The 27774-nt window shown below is 36.0% G+C and overlaps 2 protein-coding genes across 3 annotated transcripts in view; both read right to left on the minus strand.

Moving 5' to 3' along the window:
• Positions 1–5115, minus strand: part of LOC144454094 (sperm flagellar protein 2-like) — a 142121-nt gene extending 137006 nt beyond the window's left edge. The window contains exons 1-3 of the mRNA XM_078151756.1: positions 5061–5115; positions 2929–3002; positions 233–336 (exon numbers count right to left, since the gene is read on the minus strand). Coding sequence (XP_078007882.1) covers positions 233–336; positions 2929–3002; positions 5061–5115 — 233 coding nt within the window. The remainder of the gene's footprint in view (positions 1–232; positions 337–2928; positions 3003–5060) is intronic.
• Positions 5116–5998: 883 nt separating this feature from the next.
• LOC110214653 (sperm flagellar protein 2) overlaps positions 5999–27774 on the minus strand; it is a 105687-nt gene continuing 83911 nt past the window's right edge. Inside the window, exons 10-12 of one of the 2 annotated variants that reach the window (XM_078153221.1) lie at positions 21567–21735; positions 7925–8144; positions 5999–6295 (exon numbers count right to left, since the gene is read on the minus strand). In XM_078153221.1, the coding sequence (XP_078009347.1) occupies positions 6129–6295; positions 7925–8144; positions 21567–21735 (556 nt within the window). In that variant the 3' untranslated portion in view covers positions 5999–6128. Of the gene's footprint in view, positions 6296–7924; positions 8145–21499; positions 21736–27774 lie in introns of those variants that run through there. The other variant, XM_078153222.1, reaches the window with a different exon arrangement.

The following is a 27774-nucleotide window of genomic DNA, read 5'->3' on the forward strand; positions in this document are numbered from 1 at the left end:
ACTTATCTCTCACTACTCATGAGCAAGCCATCCTTTTTTTTTTTTTAGCTAAACTATTATGAAATGTATGCTTAAAGTTCAGTGTGGCAGTATATGCCTGAGCTCATGGGTCCCCATATGCTAAACTGTGCCAGTCATCAGAGGAGGACTCTAGTAGACGGTACTTGAACTATCCATAATTAAATAAGCTTATAAATGTATTAAAAATAGTACAAAAGAAGATAATTCATACTTAATGGCATCCACCATGATTTGAATTAGCAGTAGATCGGGGATACTTCTTCCTTTCTTCAGCAACCTTTCACATCTTGCGCCAAGTTGCGCACGGTTACTAAGCTGTGGAAATAAGCAATTAAGACATATAGTACATATAACCAAAAATACATGTCCAAAGTTTGGTGCAACAATATTGCAATGGTTGAAATGATTATATCTCATTAAGAAGTAGCTATAAAATCTAAAAGATATTTAGTAATTATAAGAATATAATTTGGTAATTATAAGAAATTTACCCATGGTCAGGCTTAGTTTCTAGAAAGTAAATTTTTTGAAGGATTCATAAAAGAGATCATGAAAAATGATAGGAATTCCATGGCTCAAAGACTACATTGGGGATCATAAGTTGTTTTTTTTTTTTTTAATCCAGTCTACTACTGAACTGGGCTGTGTTTAGCCAAAGCAAGATTTTAGGGGAAAACTGTTCTGAGAGCTCATTATCTTCCCAGTCCAGTTGGGCTTATTCAATGACCCAGAATCATGTGTTCATTTGGTATAATTTCTGCATTAACACTTCTACTATAATTTTCTTTGAGTAAGTACTGATTTTTACTTTAAGTTGTTAATTAGTTCCAATTAATTGAAATGTAGGCTAGGAACGCTAGTGAAGAGGATGGATTAGCATGAAAATGCCCTAATCATTCCAGGGCATCTTGGTTCCACCTGATGAAACCTTTACTCTGCAGGTATTTCAGGAGAACTAGCTAACAATGGGAAGAACAAGTCTCAAATAAGAATTTTAGAACTTCAAATTCACTTGTGAGAAACTCATTCATTCAATAAAGATCGACTGGGTGCCTGCTATCTGCAAGGATATAAGGGATACAAAGACATGAAAGATATCATTCCTGTTCTCCAGAAGCTTCTAACACTAATAAGGATCCTTGGTCTTACAGTGCTATGTCGAGGAGTCATCTATAATCTGTGTTCTCTGAGCTGTATAAAAGACTCCTACAAGAACTGATGAATACATGCCTAGCAGTCACACCAATAACACAAAATGGAACATATTTTTAAAATCAACATTTCGATAAATTAACTCCCTAAAGTTACATAATTAACTTTTACTTATAAGTAGGTAGATGAATAAGGTGACAGTTGTAACTATTATATGAAAGGCTACCATCCCAAAGGCTTATAATAACAACTGCTCTTTATTAATTTATTCATATTATTTAAAATTAACAAAAAAGCAAATTATGGGATAAAATATAAGCTTAGTTTCAGTCCAAAAAATAAGATGTGATTCAAAACAGATTGGGGGGGGAGTTTATACATTTATGAGGTAATGAACAATTGAGAGAGCTAATGCCTTCAAAGCCAGGGGAGTAAACTTAGTTTTCTATATAAATAATGATGATTTTACTGACCTTCTATCAACAGGCTATGAATTTTGAGATTTTTTCTGCCAGGTGGGATATATTTGCACTAAGTCATTAAGATGCTCAATTCTATTATAGCACCTACCTGCAAGCATTGTTTTGGAAATACAATGAGATAATATTTGTAATATGCTTTGTGAACCTTAAAACATTATAAATCCTGTAATAATAATAATTGCCATTCAATAATAGCTAATCATCACCAATAATAATAATAATAATAATAATAATAATTAGTAGTAGTAGTAGTAGTAGAAGTGGTAGCAGTAGCAGTAGTAGTAGTAGTAGTAGTAGTCATAGTAGTAGTAGTCATAGTAGTAGTAGTAGTAGCAGTATTTCCAAGAACATATATTTGTGATATTTCTAAAGTAAGGAGTCTTTAGCTTTGGAAAACATATTTTAGTGTGAAAATCTACTTGGAGAACAGATCATTTGAACAAATAAAGGTGAGAGGCTTTAGGGACAGGATTTGGATAAGTGTGAGCCTGTGACTTCACTGGCATAGGGAAATAGAGGGAACCTCCTCTTCCAATGGAGGTTGGCACTTTCTCTGAACTTAGAGTTTTAGAGAGTTGCCTGGAGACTAGAGCCCCGAGGCATTAAGTGATTTGCCCAATGTCACACAGTCAATTTATGTCAGAGACAGACTTTGAAGCCAATTCTGTTTCTCCACCAGGTTGCCTCTCAAAACTCCCTTGAAGAAGTTTTGAAATCCAGAACACTTAGAAAGTTTGTCTTATGGTGGAGAATAAAAGTACTAAGGTAGAGGAAAAGTATGACTAAACTTCCTTAAAATAGGTATATATGTGGCAGGTCCGTAACACTTAGGCAGCTTTAGTAAAATGACTAAAAAGAAAATAATTATAGAAAATTATTACAATATAAATACAATTTTCTCTAGTTAGAGTTATTTAAGAATAAATTCTGTCAGTTGGAAAAATAAAGATGTGGAAGGCAAACATGATCATAGTCAGAATATGAAAGAGAAAAAAGGGAGAAAATATATAATTTTTACCACTCAACAATATATTCCAAATATCTTCATACCCATTTTGATAAGATTCAATAATGATTTTACTGAATTATAAATAATAGTAATTATATTTATTTTGTTACCTGTATACTAATAGGTAATGGGAGGTTTGATAAAGCATCTTTACTGGCTGGCAAACTTTCATTCTATTTAAAAGGAAAGATAATGAGAGAAGAGTACTCTGCTTGATGATTTCCTTGGGGACTTTCAAGGTCAAAATCAGATTGCATTACTTACTCGTGCTATACTGCTTGCTTTCACAACCTGGATGGAAAATGATTTACCAAGGTCATCATCTAGGGACAGGAGAAATGGTCAGAACAGTTTTTCTGTAACATTTATAACAACTAAATATATGCATTTGCCACCCTATGGAGGAAGCCATTCTGTATATTTGAAATATTTATTACTTCAATTGCTCATGAAACTGAAATAGTAAAACCACTCATTATAGTGGCAACCCTTCTCATGTTATTCTGACCTTTGTTGTTGTTGTTGTTGTTAATTTAATGCTTATTATCTATTTGCTTATTTTCAGTTTTTGAATTTTTTGGATTTTGACCCAAGTGTTTGGAAGAAAAAAAAAACCTGAAGGATTCACTCATCCTACAAGTCTATGGGCAATGAACATATACACAAACCACTTTGGAACTTATGAAGAATTAGTCATGCAGGTTTTTCTTTATGATTGATTTTAGGAAAGATGTTTGTAGGATTTGAGGTAAATACAATTCTGTCCAAGTAAAAAGTTACAGTTTTCAAATTTTTAATATTAGAGCTAGATTTTAAGTACCAATGCAATGGGGAAAAAATAACACAAGACGGCCCCAAAGAAAGATGCAAAGACCAAGCCACTTCGGGAACGGTACCCAAGACTAAACTTAATATTTAATTCTGTGCTGATAATGATAGTGAATAATGAGTCGTCAAATACAATCCTTTTGATAATACGGTAGTACACTTGTCTTTACCATCTGCTTTGCTGTTGTGCCTTCTAGACACCTGTACTTTGCCATCCGACCTGTAGCTGAACTCACATGCACATATACAAACATATATACACAGACACATGTATGTGAGTGTTGTCTCCTTTAGTGAGGCAATGCGCTTCTTGCTTTTCTACTTGTATACTCAAGTGCTTAGCACGATAGTTGGCATATAATAAGCGCTTTCTGTTCCATCTGATGATGCTGATGATGGGATGATTGAAATCTGCACAGCATGGTAGAAAATTACAAATCTGTTTAATATACCAAAGTTACTTTGTATTTTAATGTTGAGTTTCCCTAAGATACTCTACAAAGGGACTGCATGACTAAGAAGCACATCCCAACTAGAGTAAACATTCAATTTTGGTCTAGCTAGACTAAATTTATTTTGTCTGAAATAAGAACTGAATTTTCTTTTTCTAAAGAAAGTTATCTATTACTCACATAGCTTCAAGTAATAGGATTTTATTTTCTGCCTGTATAATATGAATAAGGAAATGGTAATCAGTAGCCCTATTACTATACTGGTTCCAGAGGGGTAACAGAAGATCAAATCACAAGACCTCTCTCTAAAACTTTAGAGTTTAGGATGCCAAAATCCCAAGTTTCTTTTCAACAAATTATATATAACAATTTAAAGAAAAATGAAGGTGAAAAAATCCTAATGGTGTTTCTATGTTTTATCTCCCAGTGGAATAAAGAGGACATAAGAAACTTTCTCCTTGTCTATGAGCATCCACCTCTCCCCAGCCAATCCTCCCAATTCATTATTGCTCTCAATAATAACATTACATACTCATCTTCCCACATGGACCAGCACTCTCTACCTTGAACACCCAGAATCCATACCCTGAGTGCATAGGGAAGTTAATTTTTACTCATCTTTGGAACTTTCTTCCTAGGTCCCAAACAACTGGCCCACGTTCCAGATCATGCTTTGCCTTCATATTTCATTCAACCTGCCAATCATCCACTCAGGGCATTTTGCTATTTGCCTGCCAATATACACACATGCTCCCCTTCACACAACTCACCCCCACACACACTTTTTACCTCATTCTCCTTGCACAGTAATCAAATAAATAGTATTGCTTCTAGAATGGGCATGGAAATTAACTGTCCTATGTAGCAATTCTCCACAATAACTCCTCAGACCAAAACACCCCTCCCTACCTACCATTCCTCTGTATCTGCAGTCTATTTATTAGAATATCATCTACTTAAAGTTAAGGATTGTCTTTTTTTTTTATATTTGTACCTTCAGTACTTCACACAGTGCCTAGAACATAGTAAGTGCTTAATAAAGGTTTAATTCATTCATTTATTCATTCAGTTAATCATTCATTCATTAACCACTCTATGGATTCAATAGAGTTTTACCTTCTACACTTGAATCTTTTTTGGTATGAATTGTTGTTATTGAAGTTGCCGCCATTTCCTTTTAAAAAAAATTACTTAAATTTTAATAAGATTAATGATTTCAATTTTCTGTAAATTAAAGCTTGAGTGACAGAATGCATATAATTATATCCCTAAAATTAGTGACATTAAAGGAGATTCAGAGATTTTGGTTATACTTTATTATAAGCAATATATATGGGAGCCTAGGACTGAAGAACAGACAATATTTTTAAAAGCCTAACATATCACAAACATCCCTTGATCAAACAGCGCAAAGATTGTCGCTGTTTGGCAGTCATTAGGAAAACAAGGAAAGATGGACATGCTTGTTGTGAATATTTGATATGAATAATAAATGGTTATCATAGCATGATCAAAGAACTAAAAAACCTCTCTCTCTCCCTTTCTTCCTCTCTCTTTCTTCCTCTCTTCTCTCTCACTCTTCCTTTCTTCTCCCTCTCCCCTTTCTTCCCCTCTCTCTGTCTCTCCCCCCTCTATTTTTCTTCTTTTCTCTCTTTCAATAGCAGAATTCTCATTTACACAGAAGACCTGAGTTTCCTTCAATACTTCAAAGCATCCATAATTTCATCGATGTAGGTACTAATAGCACGAGGCAGAGTTCCACCTCTCTAGGCCTCAGGAAATAGTCATCATGACTATCTATGGGAAAAAAATTCATCACCTCCTGTCCAGATTTTCGGTGATGGTCTACTAAAATTGAATGAGGTTGGTCTTCAGACCAGCTGCTATCTCTTACCAAAGTCTATACTCCAAGTCTTTCCATGTAGGAAGACCTTCTAGAGTTTATCTTTGAATAGACTATAAGAACTCCTAGATAATATACTTAATTTGAAGCAAGATGGTGTCCTGGAAAGAGTATGGGCTTTACAAGCAGGAGCCCTGATTTTTGGTTCTGGTGCTGTTATTAAGCAGCAGTGAAACCTTGAGCAAGTGACTCAACTTTTGGACTTGTGTTTCCATAACTATAACATGTAAGGATAGCCAAATAATGTGAAATTTCTCTTCCAACACTAAAACTCAATAGTTCTAGATATGAACAAAGAAAGTTAGGATTATACTTGCCGGAATTTCTTTTTCAGTCTCTTCTTGTTCTTGCATATCCACCGGAACTTCAGCTACTGTTTCATTCATAAGGAAAGCCTGAATGGCTTCTTGAACCAGCTTGTCAATAGAAAGTATCTCAATATGGAAAGCTAGGATACAGTGGAATATTTTGAGTTAGTCTGATTAAATAAATTAAAAATGTTTATTGAGTGCCAATTATATGCAAGACATGTAGTTCTTCGTTTAGGTTTTAATAACACTGTATTTTGGGTCTTTGGGGTCTATGCCCCAGTATTGTCTTCTAAGTAAAATCCCTCTTTATCATAAATGAGACTGACTGGTATTATAGCAAAAACCTACTCTATTGCGAAGAGTAAGTTTCCAGCACATAAAGCTTTGGCTAACCAAGAGCAGAAACTATCAGGGGACAATACTTAATTCACCAAGAACTACTTGGAAAAAGGGAAAGCTGTTTGGCAAAACTCAGGCATAAATCAAGATCTTTCACCTTATGCCACATGATAATCAAATAGAAAAAGACCTAAATATAAAAGGTAACTGTCTTGTAAAAAAAACCCAAAAAAACCCATACAGATTGAAAAGAATTGTCTTTGACACTTGTGGTTAAGGGAAAACGTAAAACTAAAGTGCAGAGGCAATCATAAAAGATAAGAGAAAATTTCAATTATAAAAAAAATCAAAGAAAACTTTTACACAGACAGAAAAACAAAATTAATGCTGCAAAAATGAAAAGAGAAATTGTAAAGTATGACAAATAAATTGCATCAAATATCTTTGATTTCTGTTAGTGTTAAACCACACAAAATTCTGAAGTCCCAAATATATAAGAAAGGACATATTTTAGTCCAAGAATCATTGACTGGGGCAGCTAGGTGGTGCGGTGGATAGAGCACTGGCCCTGAAGTCAGGAGGACCTGAGTTCAAATCCAGCCTCAGACCAAACACTTGACACTTACTAACTGTGTGACCCTGGGCAAGTCACCTAACCCCAATTGCCTAAAAATTAAAAAAAAAAGAACAATTGACTAATAAAGAGTGGTATAATATTATGAATAGTTTTCAAAAGAAGAATCACAAACCATCAACAACTACTTGAAAAAAATCTCCAAAATTTTAATAGTCAGATAAAAGCAAATGAAAACATTTCTGAGTAAAACCTCACATTCAAATTATACAAAGTGATGTGAGATGGGACTAATCAATTTTGTTTGAGCTTTTGGAAGACAGTGTTGGTAGCCTGTCAACTGGAAGACCAATCACTCTGGAAAACAAATTTGAATTGCGCTAGAAAAATGACTAATCCATTCATCCCACTATTGGTCATATATCCCAAAGAAGTGAAAAGTATATAGGAAGGCACCATATAAACCAGAATATTTGTAGTACAACGTCTTGTGGCAGCAAAAGAATGAGAAACAAAGCAAGTATGTTTGATTGGTGAATGGCTGAAAATTTGTAGTTTATGAGGGAATTGAAAACAGTGTGACGTGGGAAATAACAGATATGAGGAATTAAAGAGAAATGTGGGAAATACTTGTATAAATTGTTGAAAAGTGAATTAAGCAGAACCATGAGAAGCAATAACTGAAGACAACCTAGAACTGTTTTTATAAGAATTATAAGATCTACTACTTTTTTTTTTCATTTAAGCAGACTGTGCGCCAAGATTATAGTATATTCTCTCTTATGTGACCAGAACACTTAAAGTCATATTGGACAGTTAGTTTGGCAGCAATTAGAGATTAAAAAAATTCTACCTTCTTCTAAAATCTTCAGGCAGCTGGTTTTTCCACTACAAGTCTTTCCCAGCATGCATCCTTTAATTGAAAAGGAAGGAATCTGAGGCGTAAGAATTGGTGCCCTTGGAGGCTGAACTTTTTCATGAACTACACGAAGCACATGACCCAATATATTATTATTGGGAGGTAGGGCAGACTCAGACATTTCTTCTGGGAGGGTCCACTCTCCGGTAAAGGTCTACAACAAATGTAAATGGGAAACGTGTTTAAATTTTAATGACTTGTATAATACTTAAGTAATATATAATATATATATAGCATATAAGTATTATATAATATGTAATCTATGATAGATAATATATGATATAACCAATAGGTAATATATCTTATGTAGTATATAATATAGAAAAATATTATATACTATATAAGCAATTTATATTTTTACTGTTCTAAATTACCTATATAAAAATTCATAAGTCCTTCACAGTAATTTTCATGAGTAAACAATAGTCTCATTTGGAAAAGGAAAAACATGAGCGTATTATATAAAGACCAGACAGAAACTAGAACGACCATAACCTCATATAAAGTGATTAATTGAATTATACTACTTTTAGGCATGGATATGATAGAGAAGTCAATCAAAATGGATTGTGACAGTCACTAGATAGGAGAAAAGCTGCTTAGGTAAGAACCAAGGAATAGCAATTCATCTAATATCTTACATATAAGCAAAATTAATCTGAAGTAATTAAAATTAAAAAATTTAGAAGAGGTCAAAAGGTAATATTTATGATCATACTTTCTATAAAGTACCTTTTTATTTGCATAGAAATACTTGGGAGAATATATAAGTACAATTATTCAAGTATTTCATGTTATCAACAAATTAATTTGAAACCTTTGGTGACTAATAAATACAAAATAGACCAAAATTAGTATAATTTATAATCACACTTCCCATTAAAAAAGCCTGTGATTTTCACAAAAATACCCAGGAGGAAATATAGGGATAATGTCAGAGAAACATTTTTTTTTTCATTTGAAAACCTTCAAAACTCTCCTCAGATTGTACGGAATAAAGTTAGCAACTGTGAATTGTGTCAGTTTCAAAGCACATTGACAACTGACCTTCACATAGCTATCTGACAATAGAAACATGAACCATTCTGAGTCTATTTTTCAGAGTATTTGTTTTTATTTTTAGCACACATAAATCAACTATTTATTGCACTGCTGAAGTAGTTTTATCCTACTGTATAATTTCTGTGGAAAATCCAACAAAGAAGACAAATCACATCAAACAATACAATCTTGGAGTCAGGAGATCTGAGTTCAAATCCTGACTCACATACTTGATGCTCACGAGCTGTGTGACTCTGGGCAAGTCACTTAACCCCAATTGCCTTGCCAAAAAACACCCAAAAAACAAAAACCAAAAACAAAACAAAAAAAGAACAGCACAGATATGATCTCTTCTCTGTCCACATTATGCCCTTTCTTCACACCTCCAACATTCAAATCCACTTTAGGTAACCAAATATACATTAACCTAGTGACTTTTACTAATGTTATTCTTATCTTTCTAAGATAATTGCAGCTTTGAGGTTTTTATTCCCCCTCACCCCATCAATAAGCTTAAAGAGTACAAGCATTTGTTCACAGCAAATAAACTTAGAGTTCCCTCACCAATATGAATTCCCATGAAAATCAAAACAATAAAAAATAAGCATAGGAAAAAAGAGTACAATAAAATTATTTTAAAACTACTCTCAGTTCTAATTGACTTAAATGCCTTTAGCTCCATTCTGACTTCTTTTAGTATTTATGTTCTCCAGTACTCATCCTCCATATTGGATGTAGTCTTAAACAACATTTCCCAATCACTTTCTTTTCTTTTCTTTTCTTTTTTTTGGTTAGGCAATGGGGTTAAGTGACTTGCCAGGGTCACACAGCTAGTAAGTGTTATATGTCTGAGGTCAGATTTGAACTCAGGTCCTCCTGAATCCAGGGCTGGTGCTCTATCCACTGTGCCACCTAGCTGCCCCTCCCAATCATTTTCTGAATGAGACTTCATTGAGCAGAATTATTTAACAATTATATCAACTTTAGATTATTGGTTAAAAATTGTAATTTGACCAATAAAAACAGGACAGTTCATCAGATCTTAATATTACAGGATTCAGAGATGGAAGGGAATTTCAGGTTCACTGAGACCAGTGATTTGTCATTAGAAGACAACACATTTTGATCCCATATTAAGCTACAAATCAAAGTTTCTAAGTTGTATTTTTCAATCCCTGGTTATTTCTCTGTTTGGCTAATGTGTAAGGGATAGTTATATTAGCTATTTCATAGAAGTAATGTGCCAATTTTCCCAAATATGTATTCAGTGGTTAGGATCAATCCTATACAATCTTTATTTTATTATGTTCAACATACTTATCTGACAACCACCAGTTCTTATATTCATGTATTAGTAACGTATGAGATATTAAAACCTGCCTATTCCTTGTCTTCATTTTTACTAGAATGCCCGTCTTAACCTCAGTGTCTCAATATCTGTCATACAAAACTCTTGCTTTAGCAAAGGAGAACTATGTCATAAATTAAAAACTTTGTGAATAGCTGTGCATATATTTTTGTGCCAATATCTTTGACATGACATCACTGGAGATCTAGAAATAGTTTTTGTAACCTGACCTAAAAAATATTTATTAAGGAAATGAGTCTTTTCTTTTAAAATGCTGAAAAACAATTTGTTTTTATTATTTTAATATAAATGTTTTACTGGCTTAATAATAACATGCAATCTAATGAGGGAAACAATTTTAAAGTTAGGAAGGCCCTCAGAAATAGTCTAGTCTGAACCTTCATTTGCAGATTTGAAAACCAAGGTCTGGAAAGGTGAGGAGCTAGTTCACTGACATACAGTTAGTTTGTAGCAGAGATAGGATTAAAATCTAGGCTCCCTGACTCCCAGTGAAATACTCTTTCTGCGGCATGCTGTTACTTATCATCCCAAGTTCTTTTACTTTAGCTTCAATGCTTTTCGTTGTAAAATTTTCCCCTGCTCTATACTCATTATCTGAATTATTTGTAATTAGACACAAAATGGATCTACATGCATCAAAATGTTTATCAGCTTCTGATTTAATATTTTATAATTTTTATGCTTTAAACTTTGTGTTGTTCATTTGATTAATAGTTGTCAGTCAAAGGCTAGGCCACAAACCAAACACATGGCAACAAAAAAATTGTTATTCATAAACGATAGATTATTGTTAAGCCTGAACAAAACACAGAGGTAGAAACCTGGTAAATGGGCATTGAATTCAAGCTAGGCTGAAAATTAGGCCCCTAAAGGTACTATTTAGCTTATAGTATATCTGATCTGGTTGTCTTTACAGTATACACTCAGAAGACTAATTATTGATCATCTTTTGCTTCATTTTGACTGCATAGGTACCACCTGCAACAATCTTCCAGAAGAACAAATCCCATGCCACTGCTGTAATGATACTTCCTACTGATACTTTGACTCACCTACACAGAAACAAACGCTTGTGAATCTTCCACATCCTCTCTCCCAACCCTTTCATCCCTATGTACACAGCAGGAAATATAAACAGAGTAAAGAATATAGATTCCATACGAGACTGAGGTCACAACCGTTCTCACTAACAGCACTCCTATGGACCCTATTCATACTCCTTGTTGACCTTCTCATACTTTGTTGGTTACCTTCTTGGATATGCTCCTCCCTATTTCAGTAAACATCCCAGACCATAAAATCTTTGCCACCTTTGGGACTGATTTGCACCTGTATATGTGAACTGATCCTCTGGCAGGTATGTAACCTCCCTGCAACTGTGATATTTGCCAAACTCTTCCTACTTATCTAGATCACCAGTTCTTTTCTTGTCTGCCAATTGCCACCATGGTCTGATTTGACAGTTTCCAAGCCTGCTCCCTTGGCCCCCACCTAGAAGTATCAGAAACCCACAGAGGCAGTATATACTCAGAATGAGTATGCAGACCTGCGGGCTAAGATGTACATGCTCCAGGTGTCCTCACTGCCCAGAATTTGCCCAGTTGCACCACTTCACAACTGCTAAATGATAAGGAGCCACAGGAGCTACACTGCTCCTTAGAGATTCAGCAGGATAGAACATAAAGAGCACTGGAGACTGGGGTTTGCATCTTGGCTCCAATGCTCCGTAGTAAACATGAGCAAAACTCTTAGACTTTTCAAGTTTCTGTTTCCTCATTTATAAAATGGAATAATATGTTACACCTACCTTACAGGATTGTGGAGGAAGAGCCCTGCAAACTTTAAAATGGCTTATAAAGGTGAATAATAATATTTTCTAGTAATCAGTGTTGTCAGCTTTACCCTACCCACTCCTTATTCCTACGCCTCTGGCCTTGGCGTAAAGGCACCTCTTCGTAAGATTTCCTAACTCCTGGAGGGGAATTTTCTGGTTTTGGACCAAACGGCTTAGTCATTGACTCCCTCACCTATGCCGCTGTTGAGAGAGATGGAGTTCATTTGGCTCAGGTTGTACTCCTGAATTTGTGGAAGGGGGACCTCTTCAAGTACCCATAAGTCACAAAGATCTGCTGATCATGCTAATAACAAGTGGAAGTGAATTGTCCAGATACTTTCATTTTAGGCAGGGAATCGACTCAGTCACTGAGGATGAGCTTGCTTTAGCCACTGAACTCAGAACTAAAGGGCTTTCTTGATCTCTGGTAGACTCCCATTGACCAAACACCCTTTGGAAAGGAGAAAGGTCCTAATGGATCCTCTATAATTAGAAGCATGGGTTGGGAGTACAACTAATGCTCTGGAAAAGACTTAGGTAATGTTAGGGCTCATCCTCAGAATCTGTGCAATTCTATACATGGTACATGTTTATGCTGTGTTCAGCAGGGGCACTCTGTAAGACCCTATACCATCTGATTCCTATTTCCCAGGACCCAGGGCAAGTTATTTCCCTCCTAGAGAATGGTAGAAGCTGGCACCAGGATTCCTTCCTCCTCCCATCTTTAAGTTCAAGTGAATATAGGAAATATTTTATTCATTACAAACTTGAAAAATTCTGGTACTTCGTGAAGTAGATAGGTGGTATGGGTAGACAAAGTACTGGACTTGTAGTCAAGAAGTCCTGAGCTCAAATCTAGCCTCAGACACTTAGTAGCTGTGTGATTTGGGGCAAGTCATTTAACTTCTATTTCCTCTGTACAGTTTCTTCATCTGTAAAATGGAATGAGGGGCAGCTAGGTGGCACAGTGGATAGAGCACTGGTCCTGGACTCAGGAGGACCCAAGTTCAAATCCAGCCTCAGACAAAGAACACTCACTAGCTGTGTGACCCTGGGCAAGTCACTTAACTCCACTGTCTAGCCAAAAAAAAAAAAAAAGGAATGACAATGGCATCTGTCTCCCAGAATTTCTGTAAAGATAAAATGAGGTAATATTTGTAAAGTGCCCTACAAACCTTAAAGTGCTTTCTCTGTTTTTTCTCTCTCTCTCTCATATATTACATATAATATAGAAATCCAGCAAGAACTATACATACATATATGTATATATGTGTGTATATGCATATATGTATAGTATTAGCTAGCATCATATTTATTATGCTGTCTTTTTGAAGGACCATATACAATCTAATCCTCTACCTGGGGACAGAAGTAGCTTAAAAATCTCTGGAATTATTATCCGTAATGTGGTTTCTCTCCTGTTTAGTATTCTCTTTAAACATGATAGATACAATCTATATACAGATAAATTAGACTCTACATTTCCCAAGAACCCTGTAGTTCCTTGGCTATGTCTTCATATTTCCATAATCCTTGGAGATAGGAGACTACTTCCCTTCATCAATCCTATAGCCTATCTCTTCTCTTGCTTTATGATAGAAAGTCTACATAGAAAAAGTACCCAATCCATCTGACACATTGGAGTTATCTTCATGGTAGGACAAAAAGAAATATGGGTAACCCCAAACAACAAGTCAAAGAGTCTTCTATGTAAAAACATTTCCAGGAAAATCCTTTTTTAAAACAAGTTGCTGAAATAGTCCTGACATATTGGCGTGATTGCCTCTCAGACTTTGAAACACAATCTCAGAGGTTTTTGTGCAATATTATCCAAATTTACCTTTATTAGGGTTTGAATCAGAGGCTTCCTAAACTATCTCCCACCCCCTCAAAAAAAGTAGGTTCATCTGAATATCTCATTTTTTTTGTAAGAAAGAAGAATATTGTCTTTATATTTTACATTATATATTGTATTGTATTATAAAAATGTATTGTAAAAATGAAAATGAAGGACTATGTCCTTGCATTGATCATAAGGCCATTCAATCAGTTCATGAACACTCATTTCTCCTTCTTCCAGAGCTCTTCAGATATCTGCAAGTCAGCCAACAGTTAACCATAGCATACTTCTGAAGACCGTACAAATCAAGTCTGAATGCATAAGGGTAACAAGTAGAAAGCGGAATTTTGAAAGTCAGCATTTGGGCTCTTTGAATACTTTATTGGATTATGAGAGCACTAGAATTTTCTACCATGTTTCTATGATACCAAACACTTGGGCTGGTTTCTAGTCACAAATCTTGATGACATACTGACCTTTTCATCACTTTTACATAGTTTATATCATCTTTCACTCAGTTGATGTGCACCATTGCTCCCACAATGCAAATAATCCCTGAAAACAGGCTGTTCTGGAGTAGATCCAAGGTCACTAGCTATACGTTCACCTAGAATGATGTATAATTTGAAGAAGGAAACCTGAAATTTTAGAAATCCTTTTCTATGGATAACTGATTAAATGTCACCAACCAAAGCATGGGGTAGGGGTTCAGTAATTTCTTAAGTTCACCAACTTTTAGACATGAATTTTCTCCTTGTAATAGTTTTCATAGTCTTGTTTTAAAAAATGGCACCTGGTTTTGGTGGGCTTCTATTAGCTCATTTGCCATTGATATTCTCAGCCAGAAGTGCTCTTTCCTCTAAACTTTGATCATACTTTATCTCTCTCCTATGAACTTATCAAGTGAACTTTTTATTATAGCTATTTGCATACACATCTATTCCCCTTTCCCTCTCCCCTGAGGCTAGGGGACCATGTCTTATTTATTTTGGGACCTTCCTTAGCACCTGTCAACATAGCTTACATAGAGCAAATGTTTAAATGGTTTTGTTTTATTTTTATTGAAGGTAGTCTTCCTTGTTAGTCCTTGGTTTAGAGCATTTGAATTACAAAACTGTTTTCTTCTGCGGGCATCAAGGAACCCAAAATTGGCTCTAGAACTTATTTTCTAATCCTTTTGATAACTGATGCCTATGTGATAGAATTTGGGATAGGAAGTGAACATTATTTGGGATAGTGCTACCTTGCAGGAGTATTGGCACCCATTTGAGAGCAAGCAACCCATACTATAAAATTTCATGGGCTGCTAGAATTAAAAAAAAATCCTCCTTCCCCTTTCTTCTCCCCACCCCACTAAAAGTGCCACCATCCCAACTGGAATGAGTGGATTCTATTCATTTTATTATTTAACTTTTTTTGGTAACATCTCACCTTAGCACTCAGGATGGCAAGACAGATTTATTTTTCTTGCAATGGGGAGAAGAATCTGCTGGAAGATACAATACTTCCATTGCTCCTGACATTTGTCAGCTTCTTTGGAAGCACTCACAATGTTGATATTTTCAGATAAGCATAAAAAAGCCCTGTTACAGGAGTTGGATGTGATATGTTGGCAGCAAATATTTCACAAAGGAACCAGGTAAGAAACTGATCTTTAGGTCTACTAGGACACATAAAGGTATGACATGTATTCTTCCTGGTTCAATTTAGCTGCAAAATCTGTAGCTATGATATAAAGAAGCCACAGAGGGACAATAAGGGTCCCTTGAGATACAATAATCAATCAGCAGACATTCTAGTGGCCCATTACCAATGTGACACCTGTGTCTGAACTAAGGTTATGCAAAAGGTTCCTCAAGTGATCGATGCCAAAGGCCACAAGAGAGTGTATCTTAAGATTTCGTTTTTGGCCTTCCCCCATACTATGGTCATTTGGGTGGTGGGTGGTAGATTGGTTCATTAAGTAAGAACAACTAATTTTTTCATGAACCTATACCACAAAGCTTCTATTGGATCATTTGAGACAGTTAATCAATTAGGGGGGTATAAAATTATTGCTTTGGCACGGTGAGGACCTTGATGAGGTAGACCTAGTGAGTATGGTTTCATAATTTTCTCTAGCTCCATTCAGAAGCATAAGATTAGGAATGAAGGCAGTGAATCATGGAAATAATCCAAGGCCGAGATGACAGAGCAAGATCTTTGATGGGATAAAGGGGCAAGAGACTTATGAAAAGATGATAGTGTATACTTGGACTGTTTTACCAAGTGGTCAAGATCAGTAAGGGAAAAGAGTATAACCAGCAAAGGAGGGATGGCATGGGAAAGAATTGTTGTATGGAATCGCTGTAAGTCATGGTGAGGATGAATAACAGTTTGGAAATTTCAGAGTTCATGAAAATAGATGTGGGACGCGTATAACTTATGACAAGATCAAGAGTGTGGCCATCTCTGTGTCCAACTGTGGTAGGGTGAAGGAGTGGGAAATCAGCAAATTGAAGAACTTTAAGGGATGAACAATATGTACTACGAAGTCTACTAGTATGAAAGTAGGAACTGAAGAGTAAAGAAAATCCATTAGCAAAGCACTGAATTCTGAGGAAGGAAGGAGAGTGTCCTTGAGGTTGTTAGACAATGGTTATTAGAATTTTGATTGAGTGGTAGATATGGACTGAGTGAACCTCAAAGTTCTCACTCAGGCTGCTAAGTAAGCAACAAAGAGTAATTCAGTTCCTCCACCACAATCAGTGAGTTGAGGGGTATGAGTGAAAGTAAAACCAGTGTTAGAAACAATAACGAGGAAAAACTATGCCACTAGCAGCAAGCCAGGTCTCAGCAAGTGCAAGAAGATAGGGGGAGCATGAAAGGAAGAGGTTTAAAATGAAATCTACTTTGTTCCCTATGGAGTAGATATTGTAGAGAGCAGAGTGGAAAGGCTGGGTAGCTTTAGATGGAGGCTGGGGAAGGGGGCAGTTTAAAGAAGATGAGAATAAAAGAATAATGGAGGTAAGGGTGAGGAATAGGACTTAAACAATAATGACCACAGACATAGAACAACTGGATTTCAGCAAAGCATTTGTAAAAAAAAAAATCTTATAATATCTCCAGGATAATATGGAGAGATGTGGATAGGATAATAGTACAGATAGCTAGATTCAGAAGTAATTAAATGGCTAAAGCTAATGAGTAATGGTTAATAGACTCATGACAGGTAGAAGTGAGGCTTCTAGTAAAAATCCATAGCTCTTTGTTCTTGGCCCTACTTTGCTCAACACATCTCAACAAAAGTGCTACATCCATTTAGATCTGAAAAAGACCTGAAGTGGTCAGCCAGTGATAGATGGAATGTTTAACACATTTCGATGCTGGGAAGACTGGTAAACATCTTGGATGACAGATTTGGAATCCTAAAAGTTTTTGATAGGCTAGAATAATACGTTGAATTTAATATTTATATGTTTTGACACTTTGGATTCCCATGCTTTCCCCAATATGGGTACTTTTTTCATAGATACAGATTATAACCTATGCATGTCTGTTTATTCTGTGCAATTATTGTCTGCATTCTTCCAAAAATCCTCTGCTGGGGATCTACACAATTTTGTGTCAGATGGGAATAAGCTGGAAAACATACAGGCCAGGATGACGAAGCAACAGGAGGCAGTGTCATTCTAGCAGTGTTCAGACTTTAAGGCCAATCCTTCCCACCTCCTTGTATTTTTTCAAATGAGGAAATTGATGTTTAGAGAGCTTATATGACTTTTCTAGGATAACATTTGGAAACTAGTGGATAGTAGATAGTGGACAATGCAGTGACTGACAGTGTGCTGGGCCCAGAGTCAGGCAGACTCCTCTTCCTGAGTTCCAATCTGGCCTCAGACACTCCCTAGCTGGGTGACCCTGGGCAAGTCACTTAACCCTGTGTGTCTCAATTTCCTCATCTATAAAATGAGCTGGAGAAGGAAATGACAAACACTCCAGTACCTTTGCCAAGAAAATGCCAAATGGAGTCACAAAGAGAAGGAGAGAACTGAAATGACTGGAGAGCAACGACGACTCTCTGAGAGGTAGTTCCAGTTTAACTGTTGTTTTGAATTGTTTCATTTGTAAGTCAACTTCTGATGGCTCTTAAATTAGAAAAGCTTACTCTTTTTTTTTTTTTTTTGGTGAGGCAACTGGGGTTAAAGTGACTTACCCAGAGTCACACAGCTAGTGAGTGTTATGTGTCTGAGGCCGGATTTGAAACCAGGTCCTCCTGACTCCAGGGCTGGTGCTCTATCTACTGCACCACCTAGCTGCTCTGGAAAGCTTACTCTTGTACTTATTATTTGATTGTGATGCAAGAACTTGATTTAAGAATCAACCATTATAAAATAATATTCAGAAATCTTCTTTAATGTTATTTATGATTTATTGGGGAAAAAATAATTCAGATTTTTAACTCTCAAGCCTGGCTGATGCTTTATTTGGCAGGAGAATTAGTCAATCAGTCAATAGTCAATAGTCAATAAACATGTATTAAGCACTTACACTGTGCTAAGCAGAACAAGATAAAACGTCCTTTAGAGACAGTGAAGTTAGGGGCAGCTAGGTGGCTCAGTGGATAGAGTATTGGCCCTGGAGTCAGGAGGACCTGAGTTCAAATCCGACCTTGGACAGGTAACACTCACTAGTTGTGTGACCCTGGGCAAGTCACTTAACCCCACTGCCTAGCCAAAAAAAAAAAAAAAGGAACCAAAAAAAAGAAACAGTAAAGTTGTGAGCATTATAAAACTGTTACTGATATCAGATTTTTCTTTCTTCAATATTTAAGGATCTGTGATTTGTTTTTAATTATGTATTTTGGTGTAGGGATTTGCTCCACCCATACTGCAGTATCTCAGAGCTGGAAGGGACCTAAGAGGCCATCTCATCTAAATTGTATCTCAGCAAAAATCTCTTATATAGCATGCTTAATGACTGGTCAGCCAGCCTTTGCCTAAAGACCCCACATGAGGAAGAGTCTGTTATTTCCCAAGGCAGCCCATTCTAAGTTTGGATAGCTCTATTACTAGGAATTTTTCTCCCCCTTATATCAAGCCTAGATGAGCCTTATTAAATTTCCGCCTATAGCTCTCAGCTTTGTCCTTCAGAGGCCAGATAGGGCAAGTGTAACCCCCTGTACATATGACAGGCCTACAAATACTTGAAGGCAGTCATTATTCTCCAGGCTGCACATTCCTAATTCCTCCACTCATCCTCATACGACCTATAGACCCTTGACCATCCAAAACGCCCTCCCGCTGAGTGATGGCCTTCCAGATGTGGTACAACCAGGGCAATGCCCAGCAGGATCATTACCTTCCCTTTCACCAAGCACTCTGCCTCTTGGTGTAGCATAAGGTCCTATTGGCCTTTAGCAACTGACTTTCTAGAGCTGCCACGGCCCAAGCCTTCCTTACTCAATGTCAGGCTGGTGATGAGGATCTTTGACTAAGGCTGATTTTCAGATGCCATGTATGGAGTCCATCACTGGGTCCTTACTCAAAGACTTTCTGGCTTTGTCTAACTGGCCAGAACTTTTGTTCTATTGGGCTAGCCCTTTAAAAGCCTAGGGATGCAACAACATAATGAAACATCAACATAGGAAAGTAGTGAAGGTTGAGCTTTCTCATTTATTAGAAATCTTTCTCATGCTCATCCATTATACACTGCCCTAACTGGGTGAACTACAAGATATACAATCACTTGATGTATTTTAAAAAATAAATGAATTTAGCAAGAGTGAAAGTGATTGACTGCTTTTACTAGCTAACCCACAGTGTTTTGCTTATAACAACCCGACAGCTTACCCAGGACTCTTCAAATAAACTGCAAATTAGCCACATCACATATTTTACAAGGTAGAAATATAGGGCCTAAGACTCTATCAGCTTCATTTTTACTTGTATGCTCAGATAAGATTTGATCTCCAAGGAGTTTAAATTCTAAAATCATGGGAGTTTGACTTAATTGACAGTTTCCTCAAAACAAACTTTAAAATATAACATAAACAAATACAAATGTGCACATTACTTACTTTATTTTATTTACTTTCAAAGGAAAGTTATTTTACAATTTGACCTGTTAGCATATATGCATAAAGTAGGGCTTCTGAAGACAACTTTCATTTTTGGAAAAACAGCAAAGGTAGTGCTGTCAGACATCTACTTACTCCTAACAAAAGCTGATAATTTTCTGCAAAAGCAAGCATACCTGTTGGTTTAGGATGTGGGTAAAAAAAGCACATTACTGTGGTAAGCATTTTTACACACACACACACACACACACACACACACACACACACACACACACAAAGATAGAGAAAACTTTGCTAAACTGAAGCCTGTGTTAAGTGCCTTGACTTCCTATTAAAATAAGAAGAAAGCAGAATGTTAATATTTTGCTGTTTAAGCAAAAGCATAAAATTAATTTACACTTATCAATAAGCATAACATGTTAAACTTCAGCTTAATATTTAACATTTAACTATCTTGTAGAAAAGAGAAAGGTTTTTATAAACTGTATTCAGTCTGGGACATTCCGTCATTAGTCATCAAACTTTTGACGGATATATTTGGTCTAGTAAATCCTACAGCTTCACCAAAATACGCAGGTAGAATATGTTCATATAATTCTAGAAATTCAGATTAATTCAACTTGAAATATGATGAAAAGTTAGCTCTATAGCATTTTTGAAAGATTTGTTTCATTTTCTCTTCCCCCCACTGTTGGTAACTTCTTTCTCTAAGGCTCAACACCATGCTGATGCTTTACCCACTACCTAGTTAAGGTCCAAATCATCTTCATTTTTCTTTGTTCAAGTCATGTTACTTCTCTTCTCAAATTCCTTCCCTTATATTTCACACTGGACTCAGTGTTCCATGTCTCTTGTTCAACCTACATTTCCCAATCTGAGTTCCTTTATCCCCTCATTCTGTCTATAATTGTTGCCTATTTCCTACTGTTTCCCTTATCTTCTTACCAATTTAAATATGCTAATAATTATATCCTGGTGTGTCTCTCCAAAACTCTCTATGGAAACTACCAACTTGTCTTTTCAAGATTACTACTAAACAGTTTTTAATAGGGCCACCTGAAACAATGGAAAAAAATTACAGAAAAATGAAAAAGGATAGTTTTATAACAGTGTTAAAACTCTGAAATCTAGCCACCAAGATTTATGATTTTTTCCTCCTCTATATGGAATATTTTGAGACCACAACACTTCTGTGATTATTAAATAAATTTCAAAATGGTGCTGACACAAAGTTTCACTTAATTACCACTGCAATTAAAAAATAAAAGTAAATGAGAAGGCATGGGAGCCAGTGGTACTATAATGACTCCTATAAAAAAAAAAAAAAGAATAGCACTAAAATCAAGTGACTACATCATGGCAGAATATTAAATATTAAAAAGAAGTTGTTTATTCAAGTATATCTCCTTTACTTGTCCTGCATTAGGTAGGTACCTTATACTCCTCATAATCATTGTCATCTAGTAAAGTCCTCTTGGATAATTCTACTAGTTGATCTGAAGTAAAGTGAGTCGGCAGAGGGTCAATGGAGGCTTGTTCATAAATTGGTTTCCCGCTAAAAAACAGTTCCTTCCAATCACGCATAATTTTAACTGGAATAAGACTACAGAAAGAAAAAAAAAGAAATAAATTAGTGACAACTTAACTATTCACTCGGAATAAAGTCTTTTTGTTATCATGCTAATGTCATTCATTTTACTTCAAAGAGTATAAATAGAAAGTGACCAAAAATATCTATAAAAGATGGAAAATAACACCACCTCTTAGATTTCGGTGTGTTATACATGGTTTAAGACATGACAAGAGTAGCAATGCCTATATAATGGAGCCAATTCAACTGAACAAAATTTGTTAAGCCTCTAAAAGTACAAAGCCCTATTATAGGAGACTGGAGGAGAAAGGAATATGCACAGATGCTGTACCATACTTATAAAGCTTATGATGTATCAGAGGATATAGGAAATATATATATGTATATGTGTGTGTGTGTGTATAGATGTGTATGTGTGTGCATGTGTGTACTGTATTAGATAGGTTAAAAAAACACTTAAAGGCACACAGTCAGTAATGTTATTTCAAGAAATAAATACTTTTATCAAAGTTTTTTTTTTACAATTTGCAGATTGAAAATAACATTTTAATTAAATATGTCAATTCTAATATACTTTTTTTTCTCATCATGACAGCAAGATATTAGCCACATTAGATCGGATGCTTTTTGAGCAATGTTGGCTCTCTATTGTTTATTAAAGAAAGATCAGACTCCTAAGCCTGGCATTCAAGACTTCCCATAATTTGGTATCATCCCAAACTATTCTCCTCCTTCAGTCCCCCAATATCTGACACTGAAGCCAACATTGATGCTCAGTCAGTCCCTGTGCATGCTCCCCCCACATGGTGCTGCTTCCTATTTCTGTATTGTCCTCTCTGTTATCTTTGCTTGTTATATTCATGTGTTCAGGCCTGGATCAAATATAAACTTGACTGTGAAGTCTTCTTTCATTCAACAGTCTGTAAAATTCTTACCTACCTCATTCCTCCAACTTCTTACAGCCCTTGCTTTGTTCCTTTTAAACACAATAGTCATGTCTTCTTTTGTATATGTTATCTTTGTATGTGTTACATTTCTCTATTCAACTGTCTGTTCCATAATGCCAGGAACTGTATCTTATTTTTTTTGGCATCTCTTTCAACTTTTGGCACATTTCTCTGCATAAAATATGTATTTAATGAATGCTATTTCATGTCAAGCTTAAAAAGTAATGAATTTTAAATTTAATACATATATTCTCATTGCATCTTTCATAATGAAGTTTTAAAACTGTCATTGGCTTCTACAAAAGATGACAATTTATACACTGTCAAAGTATTACTTAATACTTCTAGTCACTGCCTTCCTTTTCAGTTATTTGATGATTATATTTGCTTCTTCACTAAAGTCAGTTTGGGATTATGATGTGACATATACACACATACACATATCACTATTGTTACAAAGCAAAGAAAAATATCTATGTAGATCATATCTTCACAATAAAATACACAGAAGACCCGAGATGAGTTTCTTGCTTATCTGTACGCTGATATAATCTCAACTTGTATATATAACAACTACATTTCAATTGCCTGCTATCATATCGATACCTTTGCAGTCATGCAGTTCTTTTACCAACAGAATCACAAAGTTTTACAGAGATAGGAGATAATACTGCTGAGTTCAAAAGGCAGGTCTGGAGTGGGGAGTACATGAAGGCAAAATCACTTGAAATGAGTCTGAAAAGGTAGAATGGATGCAGATTATGAAGGACTTTAAATGCTAAGCTGAGGAATTGATGTTTTATCTTAGAAGGCATTCAAAATCCTTAACCATAAGAAATATGTAGTCAGATCTGTGCTTTGGGGAAGATTACTTGGGCAGATGGGTAGAAGACAGATGAAAGGGAGAGACTGGTAGCAGAGAAATCAAGAGGATGGCTAAGGTGAAGTGATGAAGTACGGTGTTAAGGGCTATTTGTCACTGTTCTGGGAAGCCAGGGTGCCTGCAAGACTTAATGGAAGCCAGATTGCTGAGTTAGAGCAATGGAAGTAATAGTGAGAATCATAGAGTGCCTCTGGTCTAAATCTACCTTGGTTCTACTGAATAATGTTTGGGATACATTTCTGTAGTTTCTTTGCTAAGATTTTACTTAAAATTATAGAAGATACGGTCAAGGGATTGTCTAGAAAAGGATACATTTTAGTGATTATTTCTTTTTTTTTTCCCTAGATGTTCAAGAGCCACCCTTTTGATCAAAGAGGAGTCTATAGCAATAGTAAAGGCATGAGGTGATAAGGGCTTGACCTAAGGTAATAGCCAGGTAAGGTGATAGAAGGGGAATCGATGTGAGAGATGTTATGGAGAGAGAAGTCAAGACTTGGTTACTGACTGGATGTGGGGGAGGGCTGATAAAGGAAAGAGAAAAGTTGAGGTTTACTCTGAGGTTGAAAACATTTGTGACTGGAAGGATGATAGTAATCTGAAAATAAAAAAAAAAAGGAAGTTTGGAGGAAGGGCAGCTTTAAAAGAAAGACAATAAATTTCATTTTGAATCCAATGAATTTGAGGTGTTTATCATACATTCAGGTAAAGATGTCCAGAAAATGCATGACAAAATTAGGACTAAAATAACTTATAAAAATCATAACAATGCAAGTAATTATAATCAATGAGAGGTAGCATGTAGTAGCTTCTAGGCTAGCTCTGTAGTGAAGCCAATTTAGGGTGAAGTCCCACTAGTAGACAAACAAGTCCCTAATCATGTGAGCCCTCAAAGACTCTAAGTTGCAGAGGAGAGCCAAGAGGGAAATTTGAGGCAACCCAGCTGAACGCTTTCCACATTCCTCTCCAAACAACTTTAAAATAACGCCTCAAATAAAATTTTGGAGTGGCAGAGACAACGAGGCCAGAGAGAGACATTCTTCCAGCCTAAGAACATTTAAAAGGTTTCCAGGAGAAGTTTGTACAACTGGGGTGGAAGCTTGTATGGAGGCCACACATGCTGTGTGGTCATAGCCACAGCAGCTTCAGGAGCTCTCAGCCAAGAGATGGTAAGGGGTTTGGACAACTAGTCAGAAAGAGATTACAGGAGCTCCTTTGCTGACACTGGGTACGGCTGCCACTGATTGGCAACGCTAATGCCCATACACAGTTTAGGGTTGCAGGTCCAAAGTGGAGAGGAGTGCTAAGGGTTGCTGACAAGGGAGCAGGGGTCTTGGTCACAGTTCCAAGGCAAAGAGATGCCAGGGCTTGTGGCTGCAGAGGACCAGGCCCCTTCCTGGGTAAGGACCAGAGTGCAGACCAGGGAGCAGTGACCATACCTCTCCAAGTATCACAGCATATCGGAAACACAAAAAACTTGCAGAACCCCAGAGCTAGCTCTGAAAACAGAAGCACAAAAAGCCTGAAGCATGGGACAGTGCTTCCTCACCCCCAACTGAGCTGAGCCCAACTTTCACATAAAGTTTAAAGTCTATAAATAGGCTGGAAAAATGAACAAACAGCAACAAAAACAGAATTTGACCATAAAATGCTACTATGGTGGCAGGGAAAACCAAGACAAATTCAGAAGAGGACAACAATGTGAAAACATCTACAAGCAATGCCTCAAAGAAAAATGCTAATTGGACCCAAGCCCAATAAGAATTTCTGGAAGAGTTAAAGAGAGATAAGAGTAATAAAGGAAAAAAATGGAGGGGGGGGAGAGAATGAGAGTGATGCAAGAAAACTAAGAAAAGAGAATTAACATCTTGGTAACAACTTAAACAACAGAACTGGTCTAATGCTAAAAGAGGCAAAACAAAAATTTCACTGAAGAAAATACTTCCTTAAAAACTAGAATAGGCCAAATGGAAAAGGAGTTACAAAAATTTTCTTAAAAGACCGAACTGGCCAAATGGAAAAAGAGGTACAAAATCTCACTGAAGAAAATAATTTCTTCAAACCTAGAATTCGGCAAGTAGAAGCTAATGACTCCATGAGACATCAAGAAACAATCCAACTCAAAAGAATAAAAAAATAGAATAAATGTGGGATATCATCAGAAAAAACAACTGATCTGGAAAATAAATCAGAGAGAGACAATTGAAGATTGTCTACCTGAAGACAATGATAAAATAAATAAAATAAATAAAAGGACCTAGACATCATATTAAAAAAAAAACTACCAAGGAAAACTGCCCAATTTCTTATATCCTGGGGATGAAGAGAAATTGAAACAGTCTGCCAAGCACCTCCTGAAAGAGATTCAAAATGAAAACTCCCAGGAATATTACAGACAAATTCCAGAGCTCCAAGGTTAAAGAGGAAATATTTCAAGCAGTCAGAAAGAAACAATTCAAATATTGTGGTGCCACAGTCAAGATAGCACAAGACTTAGTGGCTTTCACATTAAAGGAGCAGAGGGCTTGGAATATGATATTCCTGAAGGCAAAGGAATTAGGATTACAACTAAGAATAACTTAGCCAGTAAAACTGAGCATAATCCTTCCAGGGGAAAATGGATATTTAATGAAATAGAGGACTTTCAAGTATTCTTGATAAAAAGACCAGAGCCGATTGAAAATTTGACATTCAAACAGAAAACTAAAGAGAAGCATAAAAAGGTAAAGATAAAAGAGTAATTATAATGGTCTCAAAAATTAAACTGTTTACATTCCTATATGGGAAGATGAGACATGTAACTCCTAAAAATTTTATTACTGGGGCATTTAGAAGGAACCTACATAGACAGAGGGCATGGAGGTGAGTCAATTTTGTTGGAATGATCTCCAAAAAAAAAAAAGAAAAGGTGAGAAAGAACGATGCATAGGGAGTAGAGGCAAGGTAAAGGTAGAATGGGGATAATTTTTTTCACATAAAAGAGGTGCTTAAGGCAGACCTTAATGAAGAGCGAAGGGGAAAACAGTGGGGATGGTGAACAATGTTTGAACCTCACTCTTACTCAATCGGTTCAAAGAGGGAAGAATATATATACACACTCAATTTTGTATAAAAAATATAACTTACCCAGTAGAGCAGAAGGGGGTAAGAGAGAAAGGGGGATGATAAAGGGAGAACAGATTAAGGGAGGCAGTGGTTAGACACAAAATGGACTTTAGAGGAGAGACAGGATAAAAAGAGAGAGAGAAGAATAAACAGAAGAAATTGACATGGAGGGAAATACAGAGTTAGTAATGTAACTATGAATGTAAAAGGGATGAGCTCACTTATGAAAAGAAAGTAAAAAGCAGAATCCAACCATATGTTGTTTATAAGAGCCACACTTGACACAGAAAGATACACAGAGTTAAAATAAAGGGCTGGAGTAGAATCTAATACGTTTCAGTAGTACTAAAAAAGGCAAGGATAGCAATCATGATCTCAAAGTAAAAGCAAAATAGAACTAATTAAAAGGGATAATCAGGTGAACTGCATTTTGCTAAATGGTACCATACACAATGAAGAAATGTAAAAAAAATTACAGCTAGTTTCTTTGATAAAGACCTCATTTCTCAAATATATACTGAGTTTAGGATAGAGTCAAATTTATAAAATAATAGTCATTTCCCAGTTGATAAATGGTCAAAGGATATAAACAGGCAGCTTTCAGAAGAAAACAGAGCTATTTATAATCATATTAAAAAATGTTCTAAATCACTATTTATTAGAGAAAGGCAAATTCAAGCAACTCTGAGGTACCACCTCACACCTATCAGAAATGACAAAATGTTGGAGGGGATAAGGAAAAAATAGGTACACTAATGAATTGGTTGTGGAGTAGACATATAGGTAACTGACTCAATATATAAAAACTATTTCACAACAAATAAGTGGCTGAAGAAAATGAACAGTTTTTAATTGAAGAAAGACAAAATTATTAATGACTGCATGATCACCATATATCAACAACCATATCATTTCAATAACCATATGAAAAAGCTCTCTATCAGAAATAATAGAGAGAAATGAAAGTGAAAACAACCCTGATGATTATGTGACAAGATCTCAAATTCATAAATCGGTCCCAGATCAAAAAATAGGGAAACAGTCAATGAGGGGCGGAATTTTGTGGAGACTAAGAATTTTGGTTGAATTGTAACTTGGCTCAATCATTGCGGAAAATAA

The sequence above is a fragment of the Phascolarctos cinereus genome, unplaced genomic scaffold (assembly GCF_003287225.1).
Source record: "Phascolarctos cinereus isolate Bilbo 61053 unplaced genomic scaffold, phaCin_HiC Scaffold_4;HRSCAF=312, whole genome shotgun sequence".
NCBI classification, from domain to species: domain Eukaryota; kingdom Metazoa; phylum Chordata; class Mammalia; order Diprotodontia; family Phascolarctidae; genus Phascolarctos; species Phascolarctos cinereus.